Genomic DNA, 12,808 nt, shown 5'->3' on the forward strand with positions numbered 1-12,808 from the left:
ATAGCAAGAAAACACATTAGAGCGCCACTGAATTTTGATAGACTTCGAACTGAATTATACAGAGCCCAAGCAACGAAAACCTCAATTTCTTTTTCTATGCTGATCTGCCTCTAAACCAGGGCTAGTCATAGTGTGGAAAGATCAAAGGAGTAGTACCTAAAACATACGGTTTACCTTTCTCAACATTTGTTAGGAAGCCAATTATTTTTACATCGGTAGTCTCTGACTGCGTTTCAAACTCTATTCTCTCTTGAAAATCTTCCAACTGTCTGTTGCATTCAGATGTTGATGTTGAATATTCATTCATTTTAACCTCTAAAGATGAAATTTTTGCTTCATTCTGGGACATTCTAACGTTCAAGTCAAAAATGTTTGCCTCCACTGTCAAAATAGCTGCTTTCATTCCTTTAATTTCATTGATATCAGTTGCTATTTTCCTCAGAAGGTGGGAAATGTTGCCCAGCTCATTTAGTGAACAAGAAGCACTTGTCAGAGAGCCTAAGTCAGCCGGCTCTGGGGAGAGGAGAACTGGTGGCGAAAACCTTGAAGACATTTTCAGAAAATTCCTGGCATTTCACAGCCCATTAAATGATTCCATCGAAAGTCAAAGCAACCACCAATACTGTCACCTTTAAAAGTGCTAATGAAAACATTTTAAAACCTCCAACTGAAAAAGTAAGGTGACACCATTCTAAACCAAGAGTCTGTACTGTAAAAAGTGAAGCACAGCAGACCAGTTTTCTCTTCTACAGTGAAGAGCACTGGAACCAGCGCTGTGTCCTGTAAGTCCAGTCATCAGCTCCTCTCAAATAAACTCTATTATGACATACAAAATAATCCTCACTTCTGATTGGCTGAGCAGACACACATGATGCCCAAAGAACTTTCTATTATTTACATCATATGTTGGGAATTCCATAAATTAAAGAAATATATTCACCCTGTTGTCCACTAAAATATAATTTTGGAGCTTCAGATTGAGTTGCTTTGTTTTAAATTTCATCCTCTGATAGCAGTGGATGATAGAGCCGCGTTGGCACTATCTGTAGGGAGAGGGCAGGGAAGGCAACTGGACTCAGGATCAGATGAACCTTTTTTAAAAATGTACACAAAGCTGGGCATGGTGGCGCACACCTTTAATCCCAGCACTCGGGAGGCAGAGGCAGGTGGATTGCTGTGAGTTCAAGGCCAGCCTGGTCTACAAAGTGAGTCCAAGACAGTCAAGGCTACACAGACAGACCCTGTCTTGAAAAACCAAAATTACACAATAATGAACTCCACCTGCACACTAACGTAAAATGATGTTGCATAATGCAGCTTATTGGTAGAGAACCAGACTGGTGCACTGAGAATCTAGATTCACTCCTGAGCACCCTAGGAGGTTGACCAGGTCAGTACAGGGCCGCATATCTAACAATATTTGGGGCAACATAAATTGGTCTTGAAAACAACAACAACAACAACAACAACAACAACAACAACAACAAACCCCAAAGTTAGGTGGATAGCAAAGTGGGGGACAGATCTAGGAAGAGTTTTCACTTTGGTTTACTCCCCAGGTAAGCTATACAATTTATAAGGAGGCAATAAATAAATAAATAAAACCCAACAACAACAACAACAACAAAAAACCAGACAGGATTCACCACAGCCTCCTAAAAAGACTTATCCTGTGTCTGCATGTATGCGCAGGATAGAAGTCCACACCAGCTGTTACTCCCCAGTCACTTCTTTACCTCATTTATTTGAGACAGTGTCTCTCAATGAACCCCGAGTCTACTGATTCAGCCAGATTAACTGGTTAGCAAGGCCCTGGGATTCTCCTATCTCTTCTCAGTCCCATGATTATAGGTGCATGGTGAGCTAGCTCCGTAGCCCAGAAGAACAATCCTTTTTTAAAAGAGTTTTCTCTGTGTTAGCCTTGGCTGTCCTGGGCTTGCTTTGTAGACCAGGCTGACCTTGAACTCAAAGCGATCTGCCTGCCTCTGCCTCCTGAGTGCTGAAATTAAAGGCGTGTACCACTATACCTGGCAATAATTCTTTATTTAAAAAAAAAAATGCAGCTTTTGCTGGGCATGACGACACACGGTCTGTAATGAGAGCACTTGGGAAGAAGGATCAAGAAGCTCAAGGTTAGCACTGAGTATTAAGTAAACTGAACCAGCCTAGGGTATAGGAGACCCTATCTAACGACACAAAGAGAACAAAAAAAATTATAGCTTTTGGTTTGCTAGTCAGATATTTACAGATCATCATACAAAAAAAAAAAAAATAAAGAATCAGGTGGTGTGGCCCACACCTTTCATCCCAGCACTTGGGAGGCAGAGGCAGGAGGATCGGAGTTCAAGGCAGACCTGGTCTACAGAGTGAGTTCCAGGACAGCCAGTGCTACACAAATAAACTGTTTCAAAAAACAGAACCAAAAAACCCAATCCTCCACGCCCTGTCCAAAATAAGAAGGAAAAAGGCTACTAGAACATACATATAAACAATCTTTATAAATGTCCCTATCATTTACCTACAAATTAATCTAATTTTTTAAAAATATTAATTCAAACAGAAGACAGTGTACAATACCCATAAGGCTCTGAATTCAAATAGAATTTAAGATCACATAACATGTATCCAGAGTCAATATTAAGAATAGCATATCCAGGACTAGAGATGGCTCAGAGGTTAAGGGGACTGTCTGCTCTTCCAGAGGTCCTGAATTCCCTGCAATAACATGGTGGCTCACCACCACCTATAATGTGATCTGATGCCCTTTTCTGGACTGCAGGTGTACATGCAGGCAAAGCACTGTACACACAGTAATAAATCAATCTTTAAAAACAAAAACTGTGTATCTTTATTAATCACTGTCTGCAAACCAGTTGGTTCACTAGAGGGCACCAAACTATCCAGAAGACAACAGGACAGTGGTCTAACAGAACAAGTCACACAGAAACAAGATACTCAACAGCACAGCAGATGACTCCTCATTGCTTGTGGTGCTCCGTATCAATTTTACGTGCAAAACTTAAAAAGACCCATCCAAAGAATCCCATGAAAAAAATCCATCAATAGAGAGAACATGTATATTTTAACACATTCTTTAGAATAATATTGAAGTAAGTAAGACTACTGTTAGACCTATTAGGGAATTAGGACAAAGAAAAGTTTGTATCAGCTAGTAAGGGGCAAGGCTTGGATTTAACACCATAATGTTATAATCACTGTTATTGTACTTGTCTCTATGACCTGTTAAATGGAGCAAAAAGTTACAGAACTCCATGCAGTATAATTACTGATTTATACATATATGCATTATATACATAGCATACACAGAATATCACTTCAAGTTTCAAACGTTTATGGATGTGAAACTGTATAATGCTACATTAATATAAACCTTTTCAATGCTTACCTTCAAGAAACAAAGTAGGAAAAATGAGTGAAAGAAACAAAAGCAAAAAAGCTGGCTTGCTTACCACAGATACTATACAGTTAAAATATGATCACTGATTTAAGGATGGGGGGCACAGGAAAGGATCATAACATACGGTTTCAACAAACCCAAATAGAAATATATGAACAAATATTAGCTGCAGACATCACACAGAAAGCCTCAAATAAACTTCCTGAGGACAGACTTCAAAAATAAACTACGGCACAGTTTCCACATATCTGCTGGAGAAAAGGGAATTTTGGGGGGTAGAGGTTGGGAGGGGTGACGAGAATGACGATGTGGAAGTAGAAAAGAGGCACAGTGGTCTAGGGGGAACTGAGTACCAGAGAGACGGGACAGGGACGTAGCTGATGAGACCAGGGAAGCCACCAGTAGTTACCAGGAGTGTAATAGGGACCACCTGGGGGTTCTGAGTGGAGGAGCAGTGTGATTTCTGCTTAAAAGAAAAAGAAATGATAGAATTTTAATTTAGTATTTAAAATTTTTTAAAAAGAATGAAAAAGAAGCCAGGGTTGGAAGTGCACAGATTCAGAGGCCCACTGTCCCAATAATCTAGGCAAGTCATAGACAGTGGCTTAGAGCAGAGCAGCAATAGCAGAGGTAAGAAGTTTGGTAAATTCTACATAGTCTAAAGACAGAAGTCCAAAACAAAAGTTTTCTGGACATGTCAGGATAGCTGCACTCATGAACTCATAGGGCTGCTCTGGTTGCCTGCCTCCAATCACTATTCCTGAAACAATAGGAAGTGGTTCACAAGCCCTGGAAGAGCTACTGACAAGTTAATGGTTTCTAAGGAGAGTCACTTTTCTTTTAAAGGTATGGCCCCTGGTAGACCAACCATCTTGCAGTGGACAATCCGACATTTATTAGTATATAGGTAATACAAAGTAAAATCAGTACGCTATTTAAAAGAAGAGGAAGTGCCAGGCATGGTAGTGCACGCCTTTAATCCCAGCACTTGGGAGGCAGAGGCAGGATAGCTGTGCGTTTGAGGCCAGCCTGGTCTACAAAGCAAGTCTAGGACAGCCAAGGCTACACAGAGAAACCCTGTTTCAAAAAAACAAGGAATTCTCGAAATTTGTGGACAAACTGATGGAACTAGAAAGGATCATAATGAGTGAGTTAACCCAGAAGCAGAAAGAGTCAAATGGTATATATTCACTTATATCTGGACACTAGCCCAAGGGGCATGTCCCATAAAAGTCTTCACTTACCAGGAAAGTGGGACAGAGGGGAAGACTTCCTACTGGGACTTTAGGTGAGAGAAGAAAGGGAGAATGGGGAAATAGAAGGATCCAGAGAGTCCTAGAAACCTACAAGAAGAACATTATGATGGGCAGATCTGGGCCCTGGGGTCCTGCTCAAACTATGGCACCAGCCAAAGACAATACGTGCAGGAAATTTCGAACCCCTACCCAGATCTAGCAAATGGACAGACATTCTCCACCGTTGAGAGGAGAGTGGGGACTGACTTTCACATGAACTCTGGTGCCACATATTTGACCACATCCCTGGATGGGGAGACCTGGTAACGCTCAGAGGAAGGATATCAGGCTACCAAGAAGAGATTTGATACCCTATGAGCATATACAGGGGGAGGAGGTCCCCCTCACTCACAGTCATAAGGGAGGGGAGTAAGAGGAAAATGGGAGGGAGGGAGGAATGGAAGGATACAAGAGATGGGATAATGATTGAGAAGTAATATGAATAAATTAATAAAATATATTTTAAAAAAAAGAAAAACCACAAAAAATATATTTAAGAAGATGTTTAGTATATATACTGAAGATAAAGATGGTCCTTTATGGTCTAATATCCAAAATATATAAAGAACTCAAGAAATTAAACACCACCAAACCAAATAACCCATTGAGAAATGGGGCTTGGAACTAAACAGAGAATTCTCAACACAGGAATATCAAATGGCTGAGAAACACTTAAAGGAATGCTCAACCTCCTTAGTCATCAGGGAAATGCAAATCAAAACAACTCTAAGATTCCATCTTAACACCCATCAGAATGGCTAAAATCAAAAATTCAAGTGACACTACATGCTAGCGAGGATGTGGGGAGAGAGGAACAATCCTTCATTGCTGGTGGGAATGCAAACTAGTACAGCCACTTTGGAAATCTATCTGGTGCTATCTCAGAAAACTGGGAATAAGGCTTCCTCAAGACCCAGCTATTCCACTCCCTGGAATATATCCAGAAGATGCTCCAGCACACAACAAGAAAATTTGCTGAACTATGTTCATAGCAGCCTTATTCATAATAGCCAGATCATGGAAACAGCCTAAGTGTCCCTCAATAGAAGAATGGATAAACAAACTGTGGTACATATACATTATGGAATACTATTCAGCTATTAAAAACAAGGAATCCCCGAAATCTGTGAACAAATGGATTGAGCTAGAAATGATCATAATGAGTGAGTTAACCCAGAAGCAGAAAGACTCAAATGGTATATACTCACTTATATCTGCATACTAGCCCAAGGGGCATGTCCCATGAGAGCCTTCACTTACCAGGAAACTGGGACAGAGGGGAGGACATCCCATTGAGACTCTTGATGAGAGAAGCATGGGAGAATAGCAAAGTAGAAGGATCCAGATGATCCTAGAAACCTACAAGTAGAACATTATGATAGGCAGATTTGGGCTCAGGGGCCCTGCTCAAACTAAGGCACCAGCCAAGGACAATACAGGCGGTAAACCTTAAACCCCTACCCAGATCTAGACAATGGACAGAACATTCTCCACAGTTGAATGGAGAGTGGGATATGATTTTCTCATGTACTCTGGTGCCTCACATTTGACCATCTCCCCTGGAGGGGGAGATCTGGTGGCACTCAGAGGAAGGACAGCAGGTTACCTAGAAGAGACCTGATACTCTATGAACATATACAGGGGGAGGTAATCCCCCTCAGGAACAGTCATAGGGGAGGGGAATAAGGGGAAAATGGGAGGGAAGGAGGAATGGGAAGATACAAGGGATGGGATAACCATTGAGATGTAACAAGAATAAATTAATAATAAAAAATAAAAATAAAAAAGAACCACAATGACAATCAGCGGAAGTGAAAACAAAACAATTTTCATCAAAAAAAAAAAAAAAAGATGGTCCTTTATATTTTCTGCATTGATGCAAAAGTGATAGCTCCTAATTAGTCATAGGATCACACAGCCAACAACTGATGCTCTACAGCAGAAGACGCTGTTAAGCTACAAAGGCAGATAAGGTACTTGAAATGTATTCTTAACTTAATGCTATTTTACAACTTACAATGGCTTTTTTGAAGTAACTCAATCATAAATGAAGGACACCTGCTAAGGAAATAATTTTGGAGAGTAAGGTAGGACAAGTAAAAGCCAGAGAGAGCTGGGTATAGTGATACCAACAATGTCAACACTCAGAAGGCTACATAGCTACTTGTATTCCAATGTGAGCCAAATAGTGAAACTTCACCTCATAAACAAAATCCAAAGAAAGGAAGGCCACTGACAGAGAATAAAAATGAGAAGAGTAAAACTTTCAAAAAGTATTTCCCCCACAGAAGAGCACAGATTTCCATATATGTACGTAACACCTGTTCCCAAAGGGAGTGACATGACTATTTAAGCCCATCACAGTAAAATGTAAATACTAATTGCACAGAGAACAAACCACCAACAACAAAAAACTAATTAAGCCTTCTTTTTTTTTTCCACGCCCGGCTTAATTAAAACTAAAGAAGAAAAATAAAAAGATTTACTTATTTTGCATACAGTGCTCGGCCCGCATGGATGCCTGCACACCAGAAGAAGGCACCAGATCTCATTATATATAGATGGTTGTGAGCTACCATGTGGTTGCCAGGAATTGAACTCAGGACCTTTGGGAGAGCAGGTCTTAACCTCTGAGCCATCTCTCTCCAGCCCTCTAATTAAACCTTTTTGTTTGTTTTTTGTTTTTTTAGACAGGGTTTCTCTGTGTACCCTTGGCTGTCCTGGACTCACATTGGAAACCAGGCTGGCCTCCAACTCACAGCGATTCACCAGCCTCTGCCTCCCGAGTGCTGGGATTAAAGGCGCGAGCCGCCACGCCTGGCTTAATTAAAACGTCTTAGAGGGAGGATAGGCGTCCAGATGTTAGTCAAGAACAGGGATGGCCTGCCATCCTAGAGCATTTGGCACTCTAGGTAGATCAGCTTGGGGAAGAGTGAAAACTTCACTAAGTAGGCAAGAGAAGAAAACAAGTAAACAAAAGTTATGTTAACAAAGGGGAATGTTTTCTAAAAGCCTTGGGAGTAGGGTAGGGTGGGGTGGGGCAGCTCAGCAGTTAGGAACACTAGCTGCTAAGAAGGGAGATCAGTTCTCAGCATGCACATGGCAGCTCACAACTATCCATAAATCTGTATCTGACAACTCTTCTTTTCTCCACACGCAGTAGGCACGCACGAGGTGAACCTAAGAGCATGCAGCCAAAACACCCAGATACGGAAATAATTCTCAAAAACAAACCCTCAAACTCTAGCGATGCTTCTGTAGCTAAATTGCTGTTCATATTTACTTATTTATCTGTTTAGCTTGAGACAGATTACATAGCCCTGGCTGTCCTGGAACTGACTCTGTAGACCAGTCTGGCCCTGAACTCAGAGACCCAACTGCCTCTACCTCCCAAGTGCTAGGATTAAAGGTGTGCACCACCACATGCAGCAATTCCTGCATTGAACCTAGGTCCTCTAGAAGAGCAATCAGTGTTCAAAATGGAGGCACATCTGCAGCCCCACCTTCCTTCATTTTCCACACCAGAAGTTGGCACTTTTTATTTTGTTCTAGAAGAATATCCAATCTGTTCCAACTACTCAACTCATATCGTAATAGTTTTCATTCATGAATTGGTACAATTAGTTTCAAATAAAATTTGTTTACAAAAACAGTACCAACTACTATTATATGGTCACCAGTCATAGTTATAGGAAAAACAATATAAATGTTCAGTTTTACTCATGTTTTCAAGACAATGTTAAAGTGTCATTATCAACAATTAGTTTCTTTTCATTTTTTGTGGGTGTTTTTGGTAGCTAGATTGTTCTTAGGACTGAATTTAAAGAGTTTATTTTAAGGCAATTGTCATCCTTATAAAGATGAAATGGTTGTATCTTTGGCCAACAGGAACCTTTTTAGATGCTGGTCCCAGATCTTCTGCCATACTTCTAATAATAGCTTTCTTTGCTATCATAGTACCTAGACACTTTAAAAGTTATTTTAACTTTTCTAGCATTTAATGAGGCTAAGGGAAGAGACAGAAGGAATGTATGAAATCAAAGATTTCACAGAACCTAGAACAATTCTTAGTTCAGAAAGAATAAAAAACTATCTTCCTAACATCAGTTACTGAAGGGGAGGACACGTGAGAGTAAACTGTACTGCATGGTCAGAGAAAAGCAAAATTACAAATACTATGAACAACAGATTTCTTTTTGAAAGAAGTGGGTAGAACCTAGCTTTTTTTTTTTTTAATTTCTGATCATAGTAGATAAAAGTGATGGAAGAAACTTCAGTCTCTCCTGATGAAAAAAAGGAGGTAGCAAAAATAAAAATACACAAAGGAGGGAGAACAATTAGCTAAAAGCTATAACTTCCCAGTGTGTTAGGCACCCAGGCCAAACCAGGGGCACCAGAGGAAGGATGCCAGGAGAGAAAAAGTAAAGAAAACTTAAGATTTTATGTTGGAAGAACTGGGGTAGAGACAACAAAGAGATATAAACAAGGCTAGTGAGGTAGATGGTTTAGCAGGTAAAGGTACTTGGTGCCAAACCAGACCACTAGAGTTGGAGTCCCGGAACCCACAAGTGGAAAGAGAGAAACAGCCTCCACAGGTTGTAATCTGACCTTTACATGCATGTCCTCATACCTACACTCATTAAATACACGAATAAACAAAAAAGATTGAACATAGAAATTAATGCATCTTTAAGTACAAATTTTCTAACAACAAGCAAAGTCTTTAATGATTAAGGCTGGATGATATAGTCAAGGGAGTTGACTAGCAATCTCTCTACTTTTGAGAACATTAAGCTTTTCCATAATAACTAAAAAAACAACTCTGGGTATCAACATGGCAAAAATGGCCTTCTTAACAAAAGCAATCTACAGATTCAATGCAATTCCCATCAAATTCCAACAAGATTCTTTACAAACCTTGGATGGCAATACTCAATTTCATATAGATAACAAAAAACCCCAAGATAGTGGGGAAAAAAAATCCTGTACCATGAAAGAACTTCTGGAGGAATCACCATCCCTGATTCCAAGCTGTTCTACAGAGCAATAGTAATAAAACCATATGGTACTGACATCAAAACAAGCAGACTGATCAATGGAATTGAACTGAAGACCCAGAAATAAGCCTGCACACCTATGAACACTGTATTTTTGACAAAGAAGCCAAAACCATATAATGGAAAAAGATAGCATATTCAACAAATATTGCTGGTCTGATGTAGAAGAATTCCATGTAGAAGAATGCAAATAGATTCATATTTATCACCCTGTACAAAACTCAAGTCCTGGATCAAAGACCTCAATATAAAACTGGATACACTAAATCCATTAGAAGAGAAAATTGAGTACAGCCTTGAACTTATTGGCATAGGAGACAACTTCCTGAACAAAATACCAACAGCTCAGGGTCTAAGATCAACAATTAATAAATGGGACCTCCTGAAACTGAAAAGCTTCTGTAAGGCAAAGGACATCATCAATAAGACAAAACAGCAGTCTAGAGATTAGGAAAAGATCTTCACTAACCCTATAGCAGATCAAGGGCCAATATTCAAAATATACAAAAAGAACGCAAGAAATTAAACACCAACAAACCAAATAACCAAGTTTAAAAATAGGGGACAGAGCTAAACAGAGAATTCTCAACACAGCAATCTCAAATGGCTGGGAAGCATTTTAAAGAAATGTTCAACATGCCTAGTTATCAGGGAAATGTAGATCAAAGTAACTCTGAGATTCCATCTTACACCTGTCAGAATGGCTAAGATCAAAAACTCAAATGATAGCACACACTGACTAGAATGTGGAGTAAGGCGAACACTTCTCCATTGCTGGTGGGAGTGCAAACTTGTACAAGTACTTAGGATATCAATTTAGAAGTTTCTCAGAAAATTGGGGATAGATCTACCTCAAGACACAGCCACACCACTCCTGGGCATATACCTGAAAGATGCTCCACCACAGCACAAGGATATCTGCTCAACTATGTTCATAGCAGCTTTATTTGTAATAGCCATAATCTGGAAACAACCTAGATGTCTCTGAACTGAAGAATTGATAAAGAAAATGTGGTATATTTACACAATGGAATACTACTCAGATATTTAAACAAGGATATAATGAAATGGACAGAACTAGAAACTATCATCTTGAATGAGGTAATCCAGACCCAGAAAGACACACAAGGTATGTACTCTAATTTACAAGTGGATATTAACTATAAAGTATAGGATAACCATGCTACAATCCACAGACCCAAAGAAGTTAAGTAACAAGGAGGGCCCAAAGGAGGATATTTGAATTACACTCAGAAGGGGAAATAAAACTGACATTAGAAGTAGATGGAGGGAGGGAACTGAGCTGGAGAGGGAGCGGGAGGATTGAGGGAGAAAGAACTGGGAGCCATGGAATCAGTGTGGTGGGGGACGGTGAAGGAGGCAACTCTAGGACAAGCTAGACATTTCGGACAAGGGAAATTCCCAGGAATCTATGAGGGTGACCCCTGCTACGACACTTGGAAACATGGCATATAGAACCAGAAGTAGCCACCTCCTCTAACCAGGCATGGCCTCCAATGGAGTGACAGGGACAACAATCCACCCACAAAACCTTTGACTCAAAATCTGTCCTCACTACAGGAGGCGCAGAGATAGAGATGGAACAGAAATTGAGGGAATGGCCAACCAATCCCTGGCCCAGCTTGACACAAGGCATGGGAGAGAGCCCACCCTTGACAATATTAACGACACTCTGCTATGCTTACAGACTGGAGCCTAGAATAACTGCTTTTTGAGAGGCTTCATTCAGCAGCTGAAAGAAACGGATACAAAGACACACAGCCAAACATTAGGTGGAGCATGGGGAATCTTGTGGAAGAGGGGATGAAGGAATAAAAGAATCATAGACATCAAGGACACCACAAGAAAAACAGAATCCGGGCTGGAGAGATGGCTCAGAGGTTAAGGGCACTGACTACTCTTCCAGAGGTCCTGAGTTCAACTCCCAGCAACCACATGGTGGCTCATAACTATCTATAATGTGATCTGATGCCCTCTTCTGGCCTGCAGGTGTACATGTAGGCAGAGCACTGTATACATAATAAATAAATAAGTCTAAAAAGAAAGAAAGAAAGAAAGAAAGAAAGAAAGAAAGAAAGCCAGGCATGGTAGCGCATGCCTGGGAGGCAGAGGCAGGCGGATTGCTGTGAGTTCAAGGCCAGCCTGGTCTACAAAGCGAGTCCAGGACAGCCAAGGCTACACAGAGAAACCTTGTCTTGAAAAACAAAAAACAAACAACAACAAAAAAACTACAGAACCAACCAACCTTGGTCCATAGGGGCTCACAGAACCTGAACCACCAACCAAAGAACATGCATGGGATGGGATGGACTTACCCCCCCCCCATAACAGATGTACAGCTTGGTCATCATGTGGGTCCCCTAATAACTGGAGCAGGGGTGGCTCTGACTCTATTGCCTGCCTTTCGGATCCCTTTCCCCTAACTGGGCTAAATTGTCTAGTCTAAACAGAAGATGTCCCTAGTCCTGCTGCAGCTTGATATGCCAAGGCAGGTTGACATCCATGGGAGGCCTCCCTTTCTCTGAGGAGGAAAGGAGAGGAATGGGGAGAGAGTAGCAGGAGAGGAGGAAGGGGATGCTGAGGGTGAGATGTAAAGTAAATAAATTAATAAAATGAAAAAAACCTTAAGCTTCTGAAAAGCACCGAGTTCTCTATAAGACCACATTCTTTGAGTACCTAATTCATTGTTTTCTTCGTAGTATAACTAATATTCCATTAAAACATATCCAAAAATATTTAGAAACTTTGCTCGAAAAGATGAAAAAAGAAAAATTTAGTATCCCATGGATAAAGTGTTAGAGTGAAACTTTTAGCTCTTACCTTGAATTTTTTCAGCACCATCTCCTTTGGCTTCGTCCTCTTTAACAGGGGGACCTACCCTGGGGGCCCGGCTCTGCCCCTGGACCATCTCTGCTAGGAATTCTTCTTGAGAAGCTCGAGTTCGGGGAGCAACTGGAAGTGTTTGTTTTTGTGGAACTTTATATAAAAGCAAAAGAAACAAAAATACAACCATGGTT

The 12,808-nt window shown here is 40.6% G+C and overlaps 1 protein-coding gene across 8 annotated transcripts in view; it reads right to left on the reverse strand.

The window, feature by feature from the left end:
• The window catches only part of ZC3H14 (zinc finger CCCH-type containing 14), a gene marked incomplete at its 3' end in the record, with an annotated part of 45,328 nt that overhangs the window by 14,649 nt on the left and 17,871 nt on the right, over positions 1-12,808 (reverse strand). For 7 of the 8 annotated variants that reach the window (XM_084792972.1, XM_084792968.1, XM_084792971.1 and 4 more), the window contains one exon: positions 12,612-12,767. In XM_084792972.1, the coding sequence (XP_084649098.1) occupies positions 12,612-12,767 (156 nt within the window). Of the gene's footprint in view, positions 1-174; positions 825-12,611; positions 12,768-12,808 lie in introns of those variants that run through there. The other variant, XM_084792974.1, reaches the window with a different exon arrangement.

Source organism: Acomys minous (assembly GCF_964271855.1).
Source record: "Acomys minous genome assembly, chromosome: 8".
In the NCBI taxonomy this organism is placed as follows: domain Eukaryota; kingdom Metazoa; phylum Chordata; class Mammalia; order Rodentia; family Muridae; genus Acomys; species Acomys minous.